Source organism: Zootoca vivipara, chromosome 5, assembly GCF_963506605.1.
Source record: "Zootoca vivipara chromosome 5, rZooViv1.1, whole genome shotgun sequence".
Classification (NCBI taxonomy): domain Eukaryota; kingdom Metazoa; phylum Chordata; class Lepidosauria; order Squamata; family Lacertidae; genus Zootoca; species Zootoca vivipara.
This window is the reverse complement of record NC_083280.1, coordinates 50,886,080-50,912,928: the sequence shown is the minus strand read 5'-3', so window position 1 is coordinate 50,912,928 and position 26,849 is coordinate 50,886,080. Positions and strand designations below refer to the sequence as shown.

Below are 26,849 nucleotides of genomic sequence, written 5' to 3'. Positions count from 1 at the left end.
TTTTATGTCCTTATGGAAAGGTGTGATTTTTACAGGTGAACATGATCAATTGCTAATTGCCATTTTATACCCTAGCATCTGAGCTTCTCTTATGGAGGAATGACTTCATGGGGTGGTATTTCTAAGAGTATGAAGACATTACAATTGTAATGCACATAAAGCAGATGGGGTATTAGAAAGTGTGCAGACTCAGGGAACACAAAAAAATGATGCGTCTTAAGAAATTCAGCTGGCTTCTAATGAGCATCTTACAAATTGCATCTGCTGCCTAAAATATGCTCAAAACGTTCTGCTTGCTTTGAAATTAAGGCTTCAAAGTTTATTTGTTTATAAAAGTAGCTTTGCTTATGTAAGTATAATATCCTCGGACAAATCATGCTGTTAATATCTGTTCCAGAGCTGTGCTTCTAAATATAGAAGACCCCAGATTCAATCCCTGGCATCTCCAGGTAGGGCTAGGGGAGATTCCTGCCTGAAATCATGGAGAGCTGCTGCCTGTCTGTGTAGATAGTGCTGAACTAGATGGATCAATAGTGTGACTTGGAATAGGAATGCTTCCTATGTTCATCAAGCTGCTACAAGTAAATTTATCCCATGCTTATTGTTCTAGGTAAAAAAGTGTGGTGGTGGTGTTTTGATAGTGATTCAGGATCTTTCTCAGAGTATGACTATGGAAAAGATTATACCATATGTATTTCTAATGAAACTATTAAAAGGGAAAAAATCCCATATACTCCCAGTTTGTTTCCTATTTCAGTGCTCTGCATTTCCTTTCTGCTGCATGCAAGGTCACCTCTGTTATTAGAGAGCTTTACCATGTAATGTATATTTCCAGTGGGGCAAAGGTTTATTTTTTAAAAATAGCTTCTTCCTAAGAAGCTGAATTCAGTTGCTGAGCTTCGATTTCAGGACTATGGGGAGTGTGACTGGCCATGTAATTGCGACCACCAGATATATTGGTCAGGATGTGGCTGTGAGATACACGAGGCACAAATAGCAGTAATGCTACAAATACCAAAACTATATTTTACCTCCGGAATTTGTATTTCAATCAGTGCAGGAGCGCTACTTCACAAGGGGTAATATGTGGCCTGACATGTGAAGAGGGCATATGTGTACAAGGAAGACATAGAAGGATTGTATAGAGCAACTTGTGAAGAAAATGTGTAGTCCTCATGGTTACAAATAGGGAATGTACAAAATATGACAATGGTATGCAAGAATGTCTGAGCAAAAAATGGGATAGATACAGCTTTCAAGAATTATAATGGTGTGCTTACAAAGGAATTTTAGTTCCCTCTGAATAGGCAGCTCATTTCACACACATACTCCATTTTTGAATGCACACATTTGTTTCTTCTGTGAAATATTAGTATGTTACTTGAGTGTCACCATGCCTGCTTCAGATGAATAGATCACAATGAACCTGTGAACCAATGAGAAATATTTGAACACCTCTGGAACATCCCCTAACAGTTTTTTAATAATAATAATAATAATAATAATAATAATAATAATAATAATTTATACCCCACCCATCTGGCCGGGTTCCCCCAGCCACTCTGGGCGGCTTCCAACAAAACATTAAAATACAGAAATCAAACATTAAAAGCTTCCCTAAACAGGGCTGCCTTGAGATGCCTTCTAAAGGTCTGGTAATTGTTGTTCTCTTTGACCTCTGGTGGGAGGGCATTCCACAGGGTGGGTGCCACTACCGAGAAGGCCCTCTGCCTGGTTCCCTGTAACTTTAAAATATTTAATCTTTAAAAGATTAAAAAATCTTTTATTTAGTTTCTAAGATTTCTGATCACCCTGACTCTCTGGAGGGGTTGGGCAGTGCAGAGTTACGAAGTGAAGGGCAAAGGTTGACTTGGGGAACTTTAGAATTGGAATCCCAAGCAATTTTGGTTCAGTTTAGTATTGACTGTTGCTAACTGGAACTGGTAGGGCAGAAGGCAGGGAGCTCAACAGTAGTTGGAGGCAACAGATTGAATTATTTCCCCGTTCTCCTCTCTGCTGAGTTCTACAAGGGCAACACTCACCAAAAAGGAGAAAGCCGACAAGCAGTGCTATCTCTTGGACTGGTCATAAGTAAGAAGGCAGGCAGCTGGCAGCTGGCTGAGAGGGCAGATTGAGGTTGGAGCAGCATCCTATCCACCCAAATGGATCAGCGTTCTCTGGTTAAGTTATTTTGTCATTGTCTGGATTCTAAGGATTGTCTTCTTAATGATACCTTGTTGGTGTGGGTTGGATAATAGGTGTTTTTTGAAACTTCTAGTGTAAACAAAAGAATGACACTTGCTGCTTATCACTTGCACAGTGCCATTTGTCCTTATGTCATAATTTCTGCTTGGCCAGAAAGCTAAAAAAAATAAGGCACATTTAATATTTTTGTAAAAAATTGTCCTACTTTTTCAGTTTTTTAGTGTTCTGCATCTAAGCTTTTTGAGATGTTTGATTTTTGTGGAACACTGTCTCTTGTTTTAGAATATAGGGGCAGAGCGGGTTTTACTGTTTTTCTGTTCTGCTGATTTGGTCCCCCCCCCCGCCCCCCTGGTTACACAGATTCTGCAGGATTTTATAATGTTTCAAAGACGTACAAGCTTACCAAAGATTATAGTGTAACAAAATAAACGTGTGTGCAACATAAGTGGCAGTGTCTCCATCACAATGTTTCTCATATGAGTTAAAAACTATTATTCATCTCCATCCATAGTAAGACTTCTCCCTTGTTACACTTTGTTGCATCCATATAAATTTTCCTTTGCCATACAAAGAACCTATGTCACCAACCTGTAATTAGTGTCTTCCACACAGGACAATACCAGTAGGTGGCTCTTTGTAGGACTGTCAATCAAGGCTTTATTGTAAACAGTTCAAATTACACCAGCAACAGATAATACTGGCTGCTGATGAAATGTTGAAGATGCAGGTTCAGAAAGTCTGTATAGTCTTTGATTAATCAGCTTTGAGGCTTTGTTTATATGTCAGTATCTCTTGACAGACAACTTAAAAGGCTTTTGTAGCACCTCACTTATAACTTAGGATTCCTAGAAGCCAGTACAGAAGCTGGAAGAGAAAATAGCAGAGAACATTAGTTTTCAGCCGGCAAGCTGTGGCCTACAACCTCAGGTGGGTCACACCACCAGTTCCAGGATGGTCTTTTGTAGATAGGGAGAGAGTGAGAGAGGAGACAGAAGTGTACAGTGAGAGTGCAAATGAGAAGAGTGTGTGTGTGTGTGTGTGTGTGTGTGTGTGTGTGTGTGTGTGTGTAAAATAGAATTTTGGAGAAGACTTCAGCATTAAGGTGTTAGGACTTCTGCAGTAATATATCCACAACACCAAGAGTAGGATGAAAGCGGTTTACAACCAAACACTAACTAATACAGTTTTTCAGATTAAACAAGCTGCCTCATAGCACCTGTGTTTTCATGTTAACTGGGCCCGCAATTATGCTATTGCTAGTTTTATTTTGTAAGTGAATACCCAGTGTCTGGGGTGGTCCTCATCCACCCCCTTTCATAAGTAGTGTGTTACCTCAGTTGTCAGTTAATGCAGTGGCCTTTTTTTGGGAAAGCTAATAACCCCGGTCTTGTAATCCAAAAATAGAACTTCATTACTTAAAGATTAGGGAGGGTTCACCGAAGGCTGTGTGCTGCTGGGGTCTTATTTAGACATAATTGCTAATTAAAACATTAGTCGGCATTCCCTTCAGTGTTTTGTGCACTCATATGGATTAAATAACAGGGCACTGTAAATAGAAAACAACAAACCTATCAGAAGTGTGGTGGGTGGCAGAGGTTAAAGAAAAAAACATTTTGTCTTCCTAGCTGTTTTGCTGCCATAAAACATTTTAAATGTGAAGTTTGGTACTATAGAATTACATTAATGTACACCACACCTTTCCACTGTAAATAGAATAGATGTTTACACTCCTATAAACTAAGCACATCTACAAAAAGGGAAGGAAGGAAAATTCAAAGGTTGAAACATATGAATGTAAGCAAAGTGAGAGTCTTTTTGTTGTTGTTGTTTAGTCGTTTAGTCGTGTCCGACTCTTTGTGGCCCCATGGACCACTGCACACCAGGCACTCCTGTCTTCCACTGCCTCCCACAGTTTGGTCTTTTTTATGTCTTTTTATGTCCCATTAATTCCAATAGACTAAAGTTAAGGACATGTCTTCCTATATCCTCTCCTTATTCATGATTAAGAAATTGGCTGCAGTCCATTTCAGCCCATAATATGGCATACAGTCAAATGAATGTCTAGATTCCTCAGGTAGGACAGCTGAATTGAAACCTTTATTTGTTTCTATTGACTAAAACTATTTCTGTTCCATCATATCATTAAATATGAGGGCAATTTACAGTGTTAAAACATAAAATACCATTTAGAAGTGCAGATGACTGACAATTCATGATAAAAATTCATCAGCTGCAGGGCATTGTCGACATGAAAAAGTCTTCAGGAGATGCCTGAAAGTTAAAAGTGAGGATCTCTGCTGGGAAAGTGTTCCACACCATACATAACCATCTTCTAGTTGAGGCTGGTCTGGTGTCTGTAGCTCTGTAAAATATTTAAACTGAGCAACTACTTCAAATTGGGGGGGGGGGGATTCTCTGCATCCCTAATATTACAGTGAACATTTATACTTTAGCATGCTAGCAATATTGACTGACATGACTTCCTCAGAATTATTTGGTTAAAGAGCTGTTGAGTTTAGATGGATCCAGAAATACAGTTCTTTTCTTATTATCCCTGCCCCTGCTTCTGGTATTTTCTTACTTTGTATGAAGTGTACATCACATTGCAAATGGCCTATGAAGCCTGTTTTTATGTGATCCCCTCTTTCAGATTCTGAAGAGGTACATCCCAGGAGGGTTGGAACACATGCTTTTTAATGAAAGTGTAGATTGTCTGTCAGGCTATTGAAGCAGAATGCAATTCACAGGAATCTAAAATATTGGGCTATGGGTGGAAAGCCTACAGGTGTGACAGGGGTAAGCCCAGTGGATCTGGCAAATCACTACCAGTGGAGCTCTTATCACAAGTGTGAGATCATTTAGAGCAAGCTATAGGAAAGCGCAAGCAATGTCAGATGGTTTGACATTGCTTCTGTTTTCCTTAACCGCTTTCCCCATTGCTCCCTAGTGAGCGTCATACATATTTTTAAAAATGCATCTTTTTGGTTAATCCTCTGTGAGAAGCTGGACAAATCTGAAAGAAAGTCTTGTGCATATAATTTCTCATTATTTTTACAGTGGCACATCCTCAGGAGCCTCCCCATTCCACAGAGAAGCCAGTCATCCACTGCCATAAATGTGGGGAGCCATGCAAAGGAGAAGTGCTTCGTGTCCAGGCCAGGCATTTTCACATCAAATGCTTTACCTGCAAAGGTACTGTGAAGCTCATTTTTCTTACAAGCTTATGAACTGGTCCCATCAAATTGTTCATTTATCTTTTTTCATCCAGAAAACATTGTAATGTGTTATTTGCTCTGGCTACCCACCATGCGTGTGCAGATGGGAGCTAGATCCAATGAAGAAGAATCTCAGAACTATATCCAAAGTGTAATGAAAAAAGAGCACCACTTAAATGTACAGGCAAGTGAGTGGTATGATGCATTGGGTAGTAGACTGTCTAAGGTGATTTACCTAGTTAAAAATCCCTTCAGCTGATTACTGAGTGGTTTTGACCCTGGGCTTATTCACACTTACCTTTTGCCCCGCTCATGTGTGTGATGCGCTTGGGTAACTGACATAGAAGATCACAGATTGACTAGACCTGAGCATCTGTGTGGGAACAGTATTGCAAGGGTGGGTACATTCTTTAAAGAATTTTACAAAGAAAACTATTACAAAACAGTAGGGTGGCTTGGGAAAAGGGGAGCAGGTATGTTTTATAAAGCAGTTCTGCACAGACACCCATGCCTGATCTATCTTTTAAAAAAGAAATTTATCTCCCCATCCCCGGTCAACAGAAAATCTCTTCCTCCTCTTCCACCCTCCCTACTCTAGTCTATTACACATGGATGGGATGTTGCCCTTGCATGAGCATAGCACAAAAAATGTCTTGTGGCATGCTTTCAGTGTTCATTGAGAAGAGTCCAGTGTTTCCAGCCCTGAAATCATATGACTGTGGTTTGAGGTGCAGCATGGTTTTTCTGCCCTGGCTATAGCTTACATCTCAAGAATTGTTTAGACTGTGATCTCTCAGATATGACAATTTTCATCAGAACCATCAGCTGGGAGACTTCCATCTGCTGTGACAGTGACATACAGAAACTCGCTGCACATATACGCTCTCACTCTCCCAGTTCAGGCATCATGATCAAACTGCAGCTTGGCCATTGGGAATGTGCTGCGGGCACACATGCTCTGCTCCACCCTTTCATAAGCTGACCCTTTCCTGCACTCTTCTGGTTTGCAATAAACATAATTTGTTCTGACATTCAGATTGTACCCATAGTTTGTCCAACCAGCAGTAGTTTGCCTCCAAACCAGAATAAGAAGATAATTTGAAATGGTAGTTTCTGGTTCTGGTTTAGAACAAACTGTGAGCCACCATTAACTACTAGTTTCCCCTCACACAGTTAAAGTTACAAGGTGTAACTTTAGTGAGGACGAGTGCCCTCATGCTAGATGGCCAATGTCTGCATTGGGAAGCCTGCTCTTCTCTCCCATCATCTCATGGAAAGTGTAATGCTTAAAGAAAGCTGCAGAAAGCAGTTTGCCAAAACATAGCAATGGTTACCATGAATGAGGATGCCCCTCCACCCCATATACATACGCACGTAAGCTGTTGGGTTCGCGTCTCCGCTCCTCCACATGCAGCTGCTGGGTGAACTTGGGCTAGTCACACTTCTTTGAAGTCTCTCAGCCCCACTCACCTCACAGAGTTCTTGTTTTGGGGGAGGAAGGAAAAGGAGAATGTTAGCAACCGCTTTGAGACTCCTTCGGGTAGTGATAAAGCAGGATATCAAATCCAAACTCCTCCTCCTCCTCCTCCTCCTCCTCCTCCTCCTCCTCCTCCTCCTCTTCCTCTTCTTCTAATTTGCATGATGAAGGCAGCTACAAAATCAACATGGTGTGAAGCAGTTCCTCTTAAGACAATGTACATGAATGTATTTATTTATAAAATTTGGAGTTCCTTGGGAACTCAATCAACCTTTGTCCAACAAAGCAGAACACATCTCCAACTCTTCTTTTGATTTTTGATTTTTCTGTGCTGCCTCTTGCATAAATCAATGGGATGAAAGTGGCCGGTCCCTTCAGTCTCATTAGGTGTCTTTCTTTTATTTGAATGCCACTTTAAATTTGTCATTCACCAAGGTGATAGCAAGCCTGGAGAATATCTTTCAAGATCCTCATGAAATGCTTAGAAGTTGACTTTCCCTCAGTTAAAGTGGAAATATTTTGCTTAAGGAGGTGGCGGTGATGTTATTTATCCAATATAGTGTCTAAGCTGCACTCTCTCTCTCATCTAGGATTGTTTTGTTCTCCCAATGCAGACTATTTAATCTAGACTATTTAGTCTAGATGCTTTCTAGGGTAGCTAGGCTAATGTTCTGTCTCAGTGATCATAAGTACTAGGTGCACTTTTAAACCTATTATATAGTACAAGATTCTGTCACATTATCTGCTAGAAACCCAAATCCTCAATCTCAGGACATTCTCTTTTTTGTAAGAGGGGGTCTTGATAATGCCATGATTCTCTAATTATAAGACACAGTTCTTATATGCATATACACAGCTTTTATAAAGGCTGCAGTGATCACTGCTTCCCTTTGCATCTGGTCCCCTGGGTGGATAGATCAGACACTTCTGTTGATGAAGCTTGTGATATTACTGGCAGTCAGGCATTGGTCAACAGCACTTTGTCAGGCAGCCAAGCAGTACCCTCAGGGGCTATATAATATTAATTTTGCAAGGAACACTATAAATAACTACTTTTCTGAAAGTGATTTTAGTTGAGTAATGTGGACAAAAATATGGTACAAAAATAATTTATGTAATCATGAGGATGAAATGGACTACACGGAATAGAGTTAAAAGACCTTATGCATGTTTACTCAGAAGTAAGTTCACTTGTGTTCATTGGAGATTACACCTGGTGCACAAGATTATGGCCTTACAGTCTTATCCATGTTTCCTCCTAAATTTATCAGTGTTTTAAATAAAATAAAAAGAAGTAAGTCCTGCTTATTTTTAATAGGGTATATTTTTAGGTGTGTATTAGTATGTAGTCAAATTATTGTTATTATTTCATTTTATAATTAAAAGATCGAAAACAAAGCTATAAAATAGGAACATATTTGACTTTGCTTTGAGGGGTGTTCATGTTACCACCCCAGTGGAAGTGTGGCAGAGGATACGGGGTTACACAGGCAAGCCCATCCATGCCAATGTCTATATGTTAAAACTATATCAGAAGGAGTTCTAGTCATATAACCATGTATGTGCTCACATAGAGATTCTCTTTGCAATGAAGAATCATGGCCCCAATCCACATTACTCCTTTCCTAGCACTCCTAGCCTGTTTTGTGGGTTTGTTTGCTTGGCTTTTTGATTTTCGTTTTTGTAAAAGTGACTAGGGTTCCTTCTTATGCAGTTTGAATACATGATATCAGAAGATCATGGTGTCGGGGCAGTCATTGTCTATGTGTCTCTCTGCAACCTTCTTTTAATGTGCAGAAGGGGTTATGTGAACTACATTTGGATAACTTTCAATTCCTGTTTGTGTGTTCCTGAACTGTTGCAGTGTATTTACCTTCTCCCTTACTTGGAGTGTCACATTTTCAAAGATTCTGGTGGCTGAGAAGTATGCTTCCCCTCACAATCTCTTTCTCTCTCCAGCTCTACCTGATACAGTCTTTTCCAGCTTTGCTGGTGGCATATAAATAAGTGTGTGTGTGTGTGTGTGTGTGTGTGTGTGTGTGTATTTCTTTTAGAGTTCCTGTTATAGGGTTTCATACTTGCTGCCATCATTGACTGCCCCGATGTAGTTTAATAGAATATATTCTCATTCCAACTTTGTGGATAACTTGTTTTGCTATGGGTGGCTGTTAATGAAGATATTTTAAAGCCCCTGATAGATTAATAATTTGCAATACAAGCATCCCAAGCAGTCACATGGAGAAGGGTGAATAACCTCTCCAAGGGTAAAAGAAATTTAGATGTGGCTCTGCATTATAAAGTGTAAGAATAGATGATGTTACTTTTGCCAAATGAATGTTGCGCTTGTAGCTTTTTATTTTTTTTAAATCTACAGGTTGATACTGCTATGAGTGAAGCATTCACCTAAACTGAGTATTTGATTAGAAAGCTGTTCCACTACTGACAGACTGCTCTGATAGTTTACCAGACACGAGATTGAGGCTACACTTGTCAGAATTAATCAAAGACTGACACCCTGATGATAAACACATTAGTTAGAACAAAGCCAAGTCTCTCTAAAAATCAGTAGGATGTACTTCTATGTAACACGTTCAGCGTTAAGGCTTTTCAACACATGCTGAAATTTCAGGAGGACAGATACATTCATTGTGTGATAAGTGATGTATTCCAAACTATTTTCCCATCTCCAAGTTTATACTGTACAGCAAACTGCTCTGCAGTTTTTCATTTGGGGAAAGATGCACTTTTTTTTTACCCAAGCATGTTCTGTTGCTCCCAGAGAGGAGTTTGCAGCCACTTTGCTCTTTGCTTGGCTTTCTTTTCACTCCTGCACTATGCTGAATTAAGTCAAGGTTTGACTTAGCATGCCTTCTGAATTGGAGCTTGTGGTTAAGCGTTCTTCTCACTAACCGTGAGCTTTAGCTGAGGTCTGTGTCAGCAAAACTCTCAAACCTGTTCTCAGGTGTGCTGAGATAGTCAGATGTGTAATAGCATCCAGGCTGTAAAAATCAATCTTGCTATCTTTTAAAGTATTAATTTAAAATTGTTTCATTTGCTGAGACTGTTCTTTGAAGAAAATTATGTGACTTGACCGAGGGTCTCAAAATGAGATGAACAAAGTGTGGGGTGGGTAAAAAATGTTTTATTCGTGGTGGCTTGGAGAGAATCTTTGTGGTTTTTAAAATGTCATTTACAATGCTTTCTTTTCTGCAATTTTTCTGTTGTTTACTTTATTGCAGTGCTTCCCCCCCCCCCCAGCTGCCTACTTCATCAAAACAGAGTTGAGATCGAGTCTAATGGTTTTCTAGAAGTGACAATATGTCTTTCTCCTCTGTGTTAAAGATAAATAAATCAGCAAACCCTCTTGAGACTCCCAACAATAACACTCCAGTGTTATTATAACCCCTGAGCCTAGACGTAGCCCTGAACTATTCTGTACCAGTTGAAACCCATCTGCATCCATTGTGTTTTTATGCCAGCGCTCTATGATCAGAGACACTATGGCTATTTCTAGCTCTTGCTGAATGCTGATAAAGAACCAGCTAGCTAGAAATAGTGGTGCTTATCCTTAAGGAAGTGAACTCTTCATTATGATATGCAAAGAATCTCAGTCATTCAGCTATTGACCACAAGCTATACTTAAAGAGGGGGTAGTTTACAGCTCTGTTTTAAAGTAGCAGTTTTTGAGGTTGCATAATCACGACTACTTCCTACTTAGGGAGTATTGTTCAAAATGTGCATAAGTTTATTTTCAAAATACTAAACTCTTAAGCATTGCTATATACAAACTTCATTTATTAGATTGTCTGCAAAATATTAATGTTTATCTTATTTGTGTTTCTGGGTATGTCCAAAGGATGTGGCTCTTCTTCAGTATATCAAGGAGATGTGCTCTCTAAGATCAGTAGTCTGAGTTGGAGGAGCTTCTGACAAATCAATGGTTCTATTGCCCTGACAGAACAGAAGTCTAGACTTAGAGTATTTTTACCACTTCTGCCAATCCAGCAGCTTCATAGTGCCTGGCAATCAAAAGGGTTAACATTGCACACCCATTCACCATTCTGCACATGAAGAAGACTCTGTAGCCTGAGAAATCACAATTGACACTATCTCTCTCTTGTCCAGTTTCCCAGCTCTGGGGCTCCTGCTTCAAAAACTGGAATCTTCCAACAGTCTTCTTTGTGAAACAAAAACAGTCCAATCTGATCACAAGCCATTAAACGGTCACAAATGGCAATCAAATTAGTACTTCCAAATAACAACTATGAGAAGCTGTGGGAGACCTCCTTGAAGACTAAAGTATGTCTTCTTTGCAGGTTAATTACCGTAATTGCCTTTTGTTTGGAAATGAACATAAATTAATGACAAAATTCAGAATGGTAGGACAAACTTATTGTCTATCACCTTCTGAGTTGTGTAGCCTTTTCTTTTCAAATGTATCTCCATTATTAATTTAGTTCTTCTCCTCTTGGAGGTTATTAAGAACTGGCTGCCCCATGAATAAGCAAAGCAACAGCAGCAGGAAGCCAAACTGCCATAATCACAATTTTCACTTACTGCTGCTTGACCAGCTGGGACACCTGAGTCAGTGGATGCCAGGACAATGGTAGTCACCTGTCTTTGGTTGCTCCGCTCTGTTGGAAGCAGAGTTACGTAGGTCATGCCCTGTGCCCCCTAAGCTAGCCTCCTGCCTTCAGTGCAGTGACTATCATGTCACCAATTACAAAGTAAAGATTCAACTTCCAGTCCAGCCAGCTTCTGTAGATGGACTAGGAGGGCGCCATTTTGGGTTTTGCCTCAGGCAGCAAAATGTTTTGGACTGGCCCTGGAAGGCACTAGTGAGATTAACTGTCAGCATCACCACTGCTTTATATAGACCATATGCCATTTCTACTATTTTAATGTTGTTCTTATCAGTTATATGTAAGCCACTCTGGATTTTTTGTCATCTGAAGAGGGGAGGCAAAAAGGCTTTCAGTAAATAACATTGAGGGCATTTCTCAGTAGTGTAAAAATGCTTGGGAGCCCGCATCATCTTCACTTTAGGATCTGGGATTTCTTAAACTCTTAACTTCACTCTAGAGTGACTTTGTAAAAAAATTGACTTTGAACTGGATCAGCTGTACTTCATGAAAGAAGAAAAACTGGAATCCATGTTAAGCAAACTCCTTAGCAACCATCTGGAATGTGGCTGGTCTGTTAGATCTTTTGACCTTTGCTCTGTCAGCCAGCTTTATCCAATAACTCAAGTAGAGAAAACAACATAGAAAATTGAGTTGGGTGCTGCAGTGGGGATGTCAGATAAAAGGAACGGAACATTCTGTGTTACAATATCTTATGAACGTAATGTGAATTATAGTGTATCAAGTATATAATATAACTAACAATTTATTTATTTATTTTTAGTCCCATCTGCTGTTCTTTGAAGAAATTAATGTGGCTTGGCTGATAGCCTCAATGAGATGAACAAAATTTGCAGCATGTGTGAGACAAAAATTGATAATTTCTCAGGCTATAAGAATATTTAAATTAAACCTTATTTTATTCCTGTAAGCTTTAAGGTTGACAAGTGTGGGCACTTCATTACCTTTTATAGGGGGGAGAAAATCTTGCTTTATTAGTGGAATAAGAAAGAAATTACACTTTAGAATTTTGAAGAAAGGCTATTAAAAACTTTGTTTGATGTGATATTTTACCAGTAGGTACAGGCTAAGCTGGCTTGTACAATGCTCAGTTTTTCTTAGACAAGGACATTGTATTGGACCAGACTCTTAACATACTCACACTGTTTCGCTGTATATGTGGTTGGCTTTATACCTGGGAGAGTTGAGGTCATGTTTGAAATAAGCAAATCACAAGTTTGGGTTCAGATGACACAGCAAGCCACACTCTGGTTTATTATGGCAGTAGCAGAAGCAAGAACCTTTGAGTGGTGTTCTTCAGTTTGCTGCTTCTTCAAATTACGTCATAGCTTGTTTTACACTATGAGTTATATGACATGCGAACCAGGCTGACTGATAGAATAAGGTACTAAGTTCCCATAACAATTAGTGCCCTACTGACAATGTCACAACTATTGCAATGTCTTCTTGACCTTGTGTGTGTTAAAGTAACAAATGACATTTATTGGCACACATGGTTATCCATCTAGTACAATTAATTCATCTTCCTAGTGCCTCTTGGCCAGCTTTAAGAATCCTGAGGACTTCCTAAACTTGGTCCAATAACAACAGAGTTTCATCAACAGCTATACATTTCCAAGAACAGAGCAAGAATTTATGGGCCTGAGGAATTTTTTGAGATACTGTAGGTTCAGCACCTCTCGAGATATGGTTGCCAAACTTGGCACAAGGGTTCCTGGTGATGGGAATGGGTGTCTATATCGAAGTTTGGATGACGGGCACCATTTGAATCAAGGTGGTGGACTGAAACATGATTTTGGTGTGACTAAATCCAGATTGGATGATGGGCACCATTTGAATCAAGGTTGCCTCTGTGTATTATGATTGCACCCCACCACCACCAATTAAACAAGAATGGCTGCATTCTGAAGACATATTTGCAACATATATTGCTATTCATAGGAGACAATATTGACAATCAATCAGGTTGTGTAACCACAGCAGTGACCAGAGGAGGAATGATCGTGGGAGGAGCACAGAAAGAAGAAACGCTATGATACACCTGCATCAGCACGACCAGACACCTTTGTCTGCCCCAGCTGCAACAAAACATGTCTCTTCTGTATCAGTCTCTACAGCCACAGCAGGCGCTGTAACTCTCCAATGGTTTGACTTAATCCCCCAAGATGTACGGTACTCTTCCATTGTCTCTCAAGACAGATAGATGCCAACCAGGAGGATTTCAGTAAGATTTACCTCTCCACTAAGTTGCAAAGGGAGCTGTCATGGTGTTAAGTCCTCTTCATGTAACTCTTGATGGCAGACATTTCTTTAGGACAATATAGCAAGACAGCATCAAGTGACTATTTAAGACTTTAGAATATTTTCATATTTAGGAATGTTGGCATGATCAGGTATATAAACTTGATCAGGAATCATAACACATACCGGTAGCTCTCTAGTTTGCTCTAAGCAGACACACAATCTGAATTTTCTTTTCCTGGAGCATACATCACAGTTCCCTGACCCCTTCATTCTTTAATTGTTAGTCTCCAAACTGTATTGGCCATGGTGATCCAGAGAAAGAAGATGAAGCTTTTGCAACATATCCTTTGGGAGACAGTGGTTTGTTTTTGTTTGCTTGCTCTTTAATTAATTCAGGCTCCTTACGTCTGTGACCTGTTTTGGCTTTTGCATCATACTTACCAGATGTTTCCATGGGATACTATTTTAAAATTTGAGATACACTAAACTAAAATCAGTATTAATCTTTTAGTGAAGCCATATTCCTGCAGGGTTCCCTCGCTGGACCATTCAAGCGCAGTTGTGATTATGTAGCTCTTTAAAAATAAAGCACATGAAGTACAAACACAGCAACCTTCCTGCAGCCTTTGTGCTGCTCCTTCTCTCCAGCATTGCATCAAACATTTCTCCTGGTTTTTTTTAAAACAAGAACAGGACTAGCCCTTGCAGCAAGGACAGTTGCACTGTTTTGATGTGCTGTTTATCCCATTCATGTTTTTCTTTTCCTCTGCAGAGATCAGAGAAGTGCACACAGAGCTCTGAGGCAGTCTTCCGTTCAATTATTGGCTCAAGCCCTAACCTACTTGGCTTCAGCAATGGTCATCTAATGCAATTGGGCCATTTTATGGGCTGATACCACTGGAACAGGGCTAGCATGAATTTAGCTCTAGATATACAATCCAGTGGTACAGTCTATCCTTGCACATTTGGAAGGGAGCCATGTGAGGAAGGGGAAGCAAATGTATAAGAGAATGGATAGTACCCCACTCTTAAAAAATATATGAAAAACCTTATGACTCCTTTCAAGTGAGTGCATAGCTGTCAAGTTCTCCCTTTTTTAAGGGAAATTCCCTTATGCTGAATAGGCTTCCTTGCGAGAAAAGGGAAAACTTGACAGCTATGGTGAGTAATTTATTGTTTAATGCATGACATTATATTTCTCTTTCCAATGATTCTAAGACTTCTCATTTAATGCTAAAGTTTGGTACCCCCCCCCCAATTGTATTCTCTGGTAGGTTAATTTTCCCTGAGTTATAATATGAAAAGTCTGTGCCACTGTGCACACAACATTGATATGTCGCTGGGGAGTTGCTGCTGTTTTAGATGTGTGGCCATTGTTCTTTATCTCACAGGCTTTTTTGATGATCTACACATTGACTATAATTGGAGGCAAGTGGGGATATGTATTAGGAACAGCAAGTTTGTGAAAAGATTGCACCAGTTTCATTATTTAGTGTTTATGAAGGATGCTAAAAAAAAAATTACTACTCAGGATTAAATGCAGGATATTCACTTTCCCATCTATAATTAAAAGTAACATTTTAAACTGGCCTCAGACTCAGCTGGTCTCTGTATCAGAAACACATCTGGTTTCCAGTTGGATATGAAATTGGTAAGTCGACTTTGCAAGCCTCTTACCCAAAGATTTTAATTTAGAGCCTTCCATGGTATTGATTTATTCAATTCACTAGTAGTTTTGAACTCTGAATGTACTGTTATCAGAAGCAGCTTACCTTTCTGTGGTTCTCTATCAATAAATTCTTCAGAGGGCAGACTGTCTGGCACCGGTGAGAATAACTTAATATCTTGATAGCAGTATTTATGAATAGTATTGGACAGTAACATCATAACAATATGTATTATTCTCACCTCTAATGGCTGCATTAGAAGACATAATTAGATTCAATTCATGAGGAACGTATTCCACCAGAGCTCATTTAAGCTTTGTAGGGCGGATGTAGAGAAACTTGGTGTGGCAGTTGCTGGAGGATGCAACTTTGTTCTATACGTGGCCACCTACCTTCAGCCTAAAACTCTGCCGTCATTGTCTGATGTGATTATCCCATGCTGTGATATGCTTGGCCTGCTGTGGAATGGTGTCTGATGTAGCTGTTGCTGGATAGCCTCTGGATCAGATTGCCCACTTACCAGTAGAATAAAACACTGCACTGTGTATAATAAAACATAAGTGCTGGTGACTCTCTTAGTGATGCTTGAGGATTATTATTTTTTTTGAGGGGTCCCTCTCTAGCCCAAGGTGACTCCCTACAACTGTGTAGAGTGTTCTTGTAGGAATCTCTGAAGGCCATTTAATCTTGTGCAGAAGGAGATGCCTTTTTTCTTTAATGGTAAATAGAAAGAGGGATACAGGGACAGGGGAGGAAACTGGCCAATCCATATCCTCTGAGACAAATATCTGTGTGATCATACACACTGTGATAAATGCACATTTGTAAGCAAAATAAACAAAAGCCTTTTATTTTGGAGTTTTCAGGGGAAATGTTTTGCTTTTATACATTATGAATCATTATAGGAGGAACAGCCCCAATTTATTCAGGAAATACGTGTTCTGAAGGAAATACCTTAGGGAGGCATATATTTATGGCTTCCATAGACCACTTGACCAATTCAGTCATTAAAATGCAAGAGATTCTTTATTAGAGCACCTGATTTGGATAAACAATGGTAAAACATTACTCCTCCAATATTTCAGAGTGTTCTACAGATATCTAGGCTTGTCTGAACTTGTAAAGGGGGTAGTTTATACGTCACAAACTCAGAAGACAATCCACTTTAATATCAGCTCCTGCTTGTCATGTTGGAAAGCAGGCAGATTGTACACAGCACCCAAATGCACAAGTAGGAGTAAACTAGAGAATCCCAGTTGGTGGTGTTATGATGAAAAGGCTAAGAAGAAAAGGTGATCTAAATTAGGATCAGACTGGCAGCAGATTACAACCTGACTCTGACCTCGCTTGTGATCTTTCTCTCAATAGAATTACTCTAATTTTGAGTGATGAATGAAGGCAATGAAACCAGAAGGTAGTAATTAGGTGTCGACAATTAAAAAATAATAATGGTGGTATGTAATATAAAGACCCAGTTGTCTAATGGTCTAATATGAAACAGTATCTGCAATGGTTTGACTCATAATTAGTGTGCCTATTCTCAACTATGGGCATTTGTATCCCTCAGTTCCCAAAATTCACAACCATTCCTTATTTGTGGCATAATGTTGTGTTGACTACTGGCAATCTGGTTGGTGCAGAGGAAATTGCTAGCAAACACTTGAAAAAGAAAGTGCTTCTGTTACTCTGCTCTACATTCTCCACGCTCCACCCCCAAGGTAGCTTCTCCTTTAAAAACAAAGCACAGCAACAGGACTCAGTTACACACATCTGTGAAGAATGTGCAATTGTCCCTTGTATAAGAGCTAAGTTACAAGCCAGTCAAGCAATTAGGTGCTTCATATTGAACTGTTTCCAACATGGAAAACAGTTCTGTGTAGGAAGAAGCATGAAATCTTTGGATTTGCTGTGTCTGACCATAACTGCAGGTGAGAAGCACTGGGAGGCAAGAACTAAGCATATGTAGCAAAACAGACGTGTGACAATCTTATGTGCGACTTTAATATTTTTCTCCTGTACAGAGGTAGATGTTATAATAAAAGTTCTTCAGTGTACAAATTTACCTATTGTTTCTCGGCCTTTTGGCTAAGATCAAGTGTAGCAGTGTATAAATTTACCTACAGTAGCTAAAGTACTCTCGTGATAGACTTTAAAATGTTAGCTTTTCTTGTTTCTAATGTCATAGACGGTGAGAATAACACAGTTAAGGTTAGTTACTTCTGTCTCTCTGAACCAAATATGGTCTAATTGGGGGTCTGTGTGCAATGTGCTACAGGGTCCTGGCTTGCAAGTGAATCCAACATTAGCAGGATGATGGATGCTGAGTTACCTATATTTGCTGCAGTCTGCAATTAGATTGCAGAGGGCCTCAAAAAAGAAGAGAGACTCAAATCAGGAATATGAGGACAGTAAAATGACTATGTGAAGGCTTTATGTTGAAGATACCTAAATTTTGAGGTTTCACGCTTCTTTTCATTTCATTCTGGTGCCTTCTACATTATTTTTCTTCTTCTCTTGTTCCAGTGTGATTCAGCATGTGGGTTTTTTAAAGGTGTAGATAAGACTATTTTTAATAGTAATTCAGGCATTTGGTGAACTCAGAAAAGGACCTTGGTTCCCAGCAGAAGTACTTGAGGTCTCTAGAAACCAAATTAAATTTTGAGATTGACAGCAGCATTTCTATTTCAGATAGGTTTCTTTTATTTATTTATTTATTATGTTTTGATTCACTTGAATACTTAAGGCAGCTCTTGTTCTCCATAGATAATAAGGTGCAGATTGGCATACTGGTTGGTGCTCATCATGGGCAGGAGGCATTGCAAGCCTAAGTGGATTGTGCATCATGGTCCCAATCCTGATCACTCTTCCATGTCTGGCTGCTATTTAAAAAATCAGTAGGCATGTCATGTTGAATGCAACCACACATCTAGTTATGTCCTGGCTCCTGTCCAGCCCACAATGACAGAGGCTCTTCCTTGACAGTAAGGAAGAAATCTGTCTTCATGCAGAAAAGAGATACAGGATCAGCAACAGGTAATGAGTCCCAGCAGCTCTTGGGCTAAATGACAGGAAATCTGAGGCTAGAAACTGGTCCAAGCTTAAGAAGTCCCAAAATCAAGGCAAGGAGTTCAGAACTGCAGAGAAATGACAGAGTTATCCCAATAGGTTGGCACGCCCTTCCCTGCTGAGGCCAGTGAATTACTTCTACCTTCTGCTTGCTCTGATTTAACCAGCTATTGATCCATAAGAGGCACCTCTGTCTCTTCTTTTTCTCCATCCAGAACAGAAACAAAGTGTCTGGTGAAGAATGCTTTGTTGACTTTTTTATACAGTACTGGAGGAGGAGGAAGTAGGAGGAGGTGAACAGAACCAAAACTCGTGGGCTTTAACCAGTGCTCATTTGTGAAGGCAGACTTTTCTCCAAAAGTTCTCTCAGGCTGCCATCTTAAGTGTTTGATTCAGTGATTCTGTTGCTGTTGTTGTTATAAGCCCTTTCCTGTTCCTGGGGCCTTCACAAATGTTTGACTTTGCTGCTTTCCAGTGCTATACTTAAGTGCCTCACAGTGTCTTTTCTAGGGGAGCGGTTCTAATAATATAATGGTGGAATTTCTTTTGTCTATTCAGGAGAAGAAAAGTCCTGCCAGACATGTCCTTGTATAATAAAAAAATTCCTTCAGTAGCACCTTAAAGACCAACTAAGTTTTTATTTTGGTATGAGCTTTCGTGTGCATGCACACTTCTTCAGATACCTGATACACTTCCAGATACACTTCTTCAGGTATCTGAAGAAGTGTGCATGCACACGAAAGCTCATACCAAAATAAAAACTTAGTTGGTCTTTAAGGTGCTACTGAAGGAATTTTTTTTATTTTACTTCGACCCAGACCAACACGGCTACCTACCTGTAACCATGTCCTTGTATAGTTTTTGATTCTTGGTAACGAGACTGGTCCCCTTACGATGGAAGCCTGCTTAAAGAGTACATGTTGATGTTAGCTTCATCAAGCAAGAATGGTGTGTAACTGCACTCATTCTTGATTAACTGTTAGACCTGGGTGTGGGGGAATTGCAGTAGAATGACACACACACCCTTCAAGCTGTACTGTATTGAAATTAAATGGACTGTGCTTTCTTTCGTAACAATTGATTGTAGACCCTTGTTTGTCTTGACTCCTTCTGTTTGACATGAAAGGTACAGTTGAGATAGTCAAAAAGATGAAAACTGACACCAACCACTCATACTATGGAGATAGCCTGTTGTAGAAATTTACTGAAAAGCTTCTTTAAATCTTGAGGGAAATACGTATTGACATAATGATCGCTACTGCACAGTTGTGTAGAGTGGAAGAAGTCTGGTTGAATCCCATGTTTATACAGGAATGACAAGTGCAGCTGTACTTACCCTACTGGATCTAACTTGACAGGCATATGTCAAGAATGCTTTGATGGTGTTTCCTGCTTGGCAGGGGGTTGGACTGGATGACCCTTGTGGTCTCTTCCAACTCTATGATTCTATGATTCTATGATTCTAACTTGTCTATCTCGGAGTAAAAGTCACCTGCTATAGCAGCATTGGGATGGGGTATGTGTGATTTATCTGCCTTGTTGGTTCCTGCTGTTGGTGTTGGCAAGATGTTAAAAACTAAATTGTTCAGTTATTTCCTCATGTCACATGGGGTTGCTGTCTTCTCGTTGGACTCTCCTTGTTCTCAGTATTAAAATTCCAAAGCCATAGCAGCATTACCATAACTCAGTCATCTGTAGACACCAAGGCTAAGTTGTGATTTTCATCTCAGGAGTGATTTTGAAGAGCACTCTAGTGAATGAATGTTCCATCATCAGAAGTAGGATCACCTCAAATGAATCATGACAAGGTGATATTCAAACTCATCCTAAGACAAGTGGGAGGGAAGTGATCACACAAAAGGTACCTGACAAATCACCTTAGTTATTTTCGACCTTATTATAGAGCAAAAAAGAAAAGAAGAGAGAACTGTGATCAGAATATGTTCCTTTATGAAGTGTAAGTTTGCACTTGAAATGATGCTTTGTTCAGAAAGTATCACAAATATGGCTCACATACAGTATAATCTTTTGCTTCTTTCATCAAATAAAGTCTTGTAGGATTTCCTATCACACTTCAATTTTTTCTTGTCCATGAAACCCAAGCTGCCATTGCCACCTCTATTTCTACAGCTGTGCCCTGGAGTGTGCATAGCACCATTTGAAACTATTGCATGCTACCTAAATGTGAAAACCAGTTCAGTTGGTTATTGATCATGTATACAATTCAGTTCCATATTGCTCTTACTAGGAGTTGCTACAAAAAGGATTAGCATCTAGTTCTTCATAAGCAAGATACCTAATAGTCCTGGAACCATGCATGGAATTACAGTGGTACCTCGGGTTACAAACACCTTGGGTTACAAACACTTCGGGTTACAGACTCCACTAACCTGGAAGTAGTACCTCAGGTTAAGAACTTTGCCCCAGGATGAGAACAGAAATCGCGCAGCAGCAGTGGTGGTGCAGCGGCAGTGTGAAGCCCCATTAGCTAAAGTGGTACCTCAAGTTAATAACTGTTTCAGGTTAAGAATGGACCTCCAGAATGAATTAAGTTCATAACCAGAGGTACCACTGTATCACTTTTCCCACTGTCTTCTAGGATATCATTTCATGACTTCAGTGTTCTGTCCATTTGACATATTCATGCAGATGGTCAAAGCCTGCCCACAAGTTTTTTAATACTTATTTGGTAATTGACTGGGCTTTCAATCATTATATATTACATTGTGTAAACAATGCATGGCCAAGTTAACACTGAAACAACATTTAAAATGGCCTAAGTTATTAGTGCTGATCTTGGATGGATACCAAAAAGGCGAGAGAGAGAGAAAGGAAGATGGATGTACTGTTTTGTAGTGCATGTGGCTGAGTTGTCATCCATACTTATTAACAAATCCTGACAGCTTCAAATGCCAGAAGGGGAAAGTGCTGAGCTTTTCTGCAGCAGGGGTGGGGGTGGGGGAAGCTCTGCTGGAGGAAGTGACCAGTGTTTTCTGTTTAGGGAGGGTGGGGAAGGACCTCCCAAACTGCATAAGATTGCTGAAAAGCTAATTATTTTGAGAGTAACACCAGCCAGCCTTAAACTCCCTTAAATGGGACACACACTTAGAAATTGCTGCTGCTTCTCTGCTCTGTTTCTAAAGCTATTCCTCCCCCGTACTCTGTGTGAATTGAATGTGGGACACAGCTATTAAAATCCAGTTCTAGCCTGCAGAAAGGAGTAGGAAGAAATCGGATTTATCTCGGTGTTATGCCAGCCCACTGCTATAAATTTGGATTTGGTGTCCAAATTTATAACAGCGTACTGCTGGGGAAAGTTCTCGGACTGTACTTTTCAATCCCCTCTCTGAGAACATGCAACTCGCAAGTGCAATTAATGAGGATTTGCCATCCCTGGGAAGACTCTAAATTTGGACTGCTTTCATCTTCTGTCCTTACTCTAACTCCCTTTATAACCTGGAGCAGTGATTACTCCACAGTGGGTGCCTAGCTATGTGTAAGCCAAAGGAGGAGAAGGCATTCTATATATTTCTATCAATTTAGGGAGTGTAGTATCATATCCATTTTTAGCAATGTGAGCTTTTATTAGCGGTTAAGGCATTAGAAATTAGAGTCCTTCTCAGAGGTTTGAGTTCTGGCTGACTGACTTTTCCTGAGTAACAGAAGGCAATCCAAGTTTCTTTTGGTGTTTGTGAACACAAATTATGTGAACACCCCCACCCGACTTCTAGGGGTGCTAGGGTGACCACTTAAACATCTCCCCCAAGAAAAAGAGAACTGCATCACTCAGAAATAGGCTGAAAGGGGTCATAGCTTTTCATAAATTTGCACACGTTAATTTATATGTACAGTTTCACATTTATAAATAATGACTATCATTTAAATAGAAAGGAAGTACATCTCACTCTAGTGTGCCAGACTGCGCCCAGGTGTCCTGTGTCCCTGCTCAGTGTGAATACAGCCTCTTTATTTGTTATTAGATTTACATTCCAGCCTTCCTCCTGAAGGAGCCAAGGATTGCCTGATTATTAATGAGAATAATCATATTACTTTGTTTCCATGTAATGACCTGAGATGCATTTGTCTTATGATATACCCAGAACACGAAAGCTCATACCAAGAACAAACTTAGTTGGTCTCTAAGGTGCTACTAGACAGTCTTGTTTTCCTCATTCATTTAATGCAATATTGGGCTATTTTCCACGTAGGAGTAGAAACCTGTGGTTGGGATTACTCCATTGTACATGCTGATTTTGAATTGTATTTGAATAATAATAATAATACATATAGGCTTATTAGAAAAAAATTATTTATTGCTTACAATACGGCCATGAAATAGTGATTAAGGTTGCATAAGTTTGTTCAGATGCAGAGTATTCTGTAGCAGATTGGTTAGTATGCAGACTCCTTTTATAAAACGATGATGGTATATGCTAATCTGTGGGGAAATGTGTTGCCCAATATGTCAAGCATAATGGGGCATGCTGTATATACTTGGTTGGTGTTTTGTATATATACTTTAAGCCAACAAGACCAGCCTTATTCCGGAGCATCTTGTAACTGGAGATGACAGTGTCATCATTGTAAAGTAGCTTTGAGTTACAAAGAAATACTGTGAAGGAGGCAACTGAAGTCATCCTGCTAAGAGCCTCATAGGGATGATCTCTTGAAATGTGAAGCACTAGTGCCTTAGCTCATTTGTGAAGCTAAGCTGCCAACTCATAAGAACAGGACAAGGTTCATCTAGTCCAGCATTCTCATTTCAGACATGGCAAGCCAGATGCCTCCTTCAACAAGATATAGTAATTTATATTACCTACTGAGAGGATATAGAGTGTAGTGAGGGGACTAGTGTTAGGTGACAAGGAGGAAACAATGACTTGTCCTTAGCTGTCAGCTCGTTCCTCTTTCAAATCATGAAAGTAATTGTAGCTACTTCCTCGCTGGATTACATAGTTGTTAATATAAATGTGCTGACAGATGTTAAGAACTCAATACTTTGGTAGGATAACTTTGGTAAAACAGAGGGAGGGTAAAATATGGAATTCTGCGAAAGGGACAAGTAGTATTTGACACAGATTGTGGAGCCTTGGATTTGAATTTCTACATTGGGTATAGACTAACTGGTTCTCTGCTTCACTCTGATTCTGTAAAATCAAAGTGGTGAGAACTCACATCAAAAATAATTTTAATGAGTGAATGAGATATTGATAATGAAGTAGTTTGTATATTAAAAGGTCTATATGAATAGTAGCTAACTGGGTGATCCCTGAAGAACTGAATTGTTAAAAATCCACTGAATTAATTAGCACTATACCTAGTTTCTGATACGGTTGAGACAACAAGGGTAAGTTTTGTTTGGCCTTATCTTCACTAAAATTAAGGGGTGGGGGGAACTGACAGTTGCAGTTTGAATTTGTAATGATTTCTGCTTTTATAAACTAATCTGGTACCATGCAGGAAAAAAGAATATAATATGTAATAATATAACATGAATCCCCCACTGCTATAGATATGCACTGGGATTTACAGGTGACTCCAAGCTTCTGCTCGCACCACGGCTGAGTGTTCCTGTGTGGGCTGCTACTGGCATCCCAGTACATCCCTCATAATATTCTGTTCCACCAGCCACTCGTGGACAGATGCACTTTTCAACTCCTTGATGTTCTATAGATTGTTCTTCTTGTTTGATTGGTTGTTGTTGCTGTTTTTCCTCTACAGTGTGCGGGTGTGACTTAGCTCAAGGTGGCTTTTTCATTAAGAATGGAGATTACCTTTGTACTGTGGATTACCAGCGGATGTACGGGACCCGATGCAATGGCTGTGGGGAGTTTGTGGAAGGAGAAGTTGTAACTGCTCTTGGGAAGACCTATCATCCTAACTGCTTTGCCTGCACTGTATGCAAGTAAGTCATCTGATATTAGATAAACCACTTCAGGACTGCAGACAGTACCAATGCAAAGTAAGAGATGCATATTAAAAATTACATACATGATAAAACATGTTGTTGTTGTTGTTTAGTTGTTTAGTCGTGTCCAACTCTTCGTGACCCCATGGACCATAGCACGCCAGGCACTCCTGTAAATGGTAAATAGTGGGGGGAGGGGTAATCTTTTCCCTAATACTATTTTCCTGCTGAAAATACTCACTTTGTCTACACCACTATTTGCCCCTGAAGGTGAGTGACACAGAACCATATTATTGTTGTTCTTGTTGTTGTTAAACAATAACAGCAACAATATCATCTTTCTATTCTATAATTCATGAAAGCTAAGTGTGAATGTAATTCTGAGTTCTGAGTACATTGGAGCTTGGAAACTAAGCGAGGATCATTCCTGGTTAGTACTTGATTGGAAGGCTGCCTGGGAATACTTGGTGCTGTAAGCTTTTCCTTCTTATGTGAAAGGTTGTAGTTCAGTGCTGTTCCCAGGGGACCTACACTACTCTGTGCCTGTTGAGAAGATTAGAAATTGCTCAGACTATGGGGCTGGTTGAGCACATCAGTTGCTGAGCATGAGCCATCTGATCAGCACTTAGATTCATAGACTCATAGAGTTGGAAGGGACCCTAAGGATCATCTAGTCCAACTACCTGCAATGCAGTTGTGCCTTATGGGGACTGAACCTGCAACCTTGGCATTATCAGCACCATGCTCTAACCAACTAAGCTATCTTAACTTAAAAGAAGCTGGATGTCCAGAATGCAGAAGACTGCTAAGTGGTTGGTTTTTGCATGAGCATAGAAAGTCCATTGGCCATATTTCCCAAATGAAAACCTTCATGTATGCTAGACTTTTAAAAGGACAACCTCTTCATACTGTTCCTGTGATATCTTTTTTTGAAGCGAAACTATCAGTCAGTCTCATCTAACATCTGCTTCTCTTCCAGTGGAGGTGCATTTAGTCTTTTGGATTTTCTCCAACTAACTAGCTTTGCCAGTGTTGCATTTTGAACATTTTTGGCCCACATTCCTGTAAGATATTGATTTGCACCAAAAGCGGCGGCTGAAGAGAGATGAGAAAGAGACTGAAAGAATGAAACTGCACAGATAACCTTGAATTTAAATCCTTCTGTTCTTTCGTTCTCCAGACGTCCTTTCCCACCAGGAGACCGGGTTACCTTTAATGGAAGAGACTGTCTTTGTCAAATGTGTGCTCAGCCTATGTCATCCAGCCCAAAAGAACTCTCCAATTCCAGCAGTAAGTACTCTGTAACCTTTTCCTAAATTACAAAATTGAACTCTTGGATAGCCTGTTCTCTATTTTGTACCATTTGTTCAGTCTAACCTGAGCAGTGCTGATTTGTTTCTGGGGCTGCTCAGTTCTGCATTCTGGAAATCTGAGCACTAGATTTTTAACCATGCATGGAGAAGGTATTTTGTGAATTAGTCTCTTGAGCTGATCCCATGACATTTCTTTTCTCTCAAAATGCATTCTAGTCCCTAGTGCTTTTGATAGTAGATTCTCCAGAGAATATAGAACCTAGTTTTGCCCTGTTGGTATAAGTGCTGCGATTCCCATTAAAAGAAAAAAGTGAAAGTGAATTTGCAATGTTTCAAGTAATTGCTACGTATAAAAAGAATTTTAGAAAGCTGAAAACAACCTGAAGTCTAGAGAGTGGTAACATAACATTTGATCTCACAGTTCCCTTATTGTGATGGAACATTTGTATCTAATATAACATTTTAAAACTGATTTACTGTACACCATGTGTTTCCCCTTCCCTTCCCCCAAAGCCACGACCTCTGGTAATGCTCAGCTTTTGGAGTACATCAACTAGAAACCCTCTACAAATGTTTTATAATAATTACTTGTATCTCCTGATATTTTGGTCATGTCAATACTTGGACTGATTGGAAAAAGAGTAAAACATTACAGGAAAGGATTAGCTCTTTTCTGTTTTCTAAGTACAAACATTTCAGCCACCCTGAATTGCCACCTGAGGTTTTTAAAATCTCTCAGTACTGCTGGCAGTTACTGGTAGTGATGGCTGAACACTCGTTTCTCACCTCTTGGTAGTTACTGTAGGGTATTTTCAAGGTCTGAATAAAATTCCAGATTTTTATAGTTGCGAAATTGGCAAATAATAACCCTATTGTAGTGTTATATGCAGTGGATATAGTGAGTTGTGGCTAGTTAGTTTGCTAGTTTAGGAATGCCAAAAGATCCTCAAAATTAGATTCTAATTTCACAATTTCAGCAGTTGCACCTTTTTAAATGTCAGCTTAGGAATTAAATTGTAAATAACTGTTGACAGTAGTTTATAAAGAAGAAACAATTTTGTGATGATTATGTTAAGAGATATAGTGGCAAAGTAAACCAGCAATCCCATCA

The 26,849-nt window shown here is 39.7% G+C and overlaps 1 protein-coding gene across 14 annotated transcripts in view; it reads left to right on the top strand.

Moving 5' to 3' along the window:
- ABLIM1 (actin binding LIM protein 1) overlaps nt 1–26,849 on the top strand; it is a 198,521-nt gene that overhangs the window by 85,552 nt on the left and 86,120 nt on the right. For all 14 annotated transcript variants that reach the window (XM_060274773.1, XM_060274770.1, XM_060274768.1 and 11 more), the window contains exons 2-4: nt 5,263–5,397; nt 24,239–24,422; nt 25,606–25,715. In XM_060274773.1, coding sequence (XP_060130756.1) covers nt 5,263–5,397; nt 24,239–24,422; nt 25,606–25,715 — 429 coding nt within the window. The remainder of the gene's footprint in view (nt 1–5,262; nt 5,398–24,238; nt 24,423–25,605; nt 25,716–26,849) is intronic.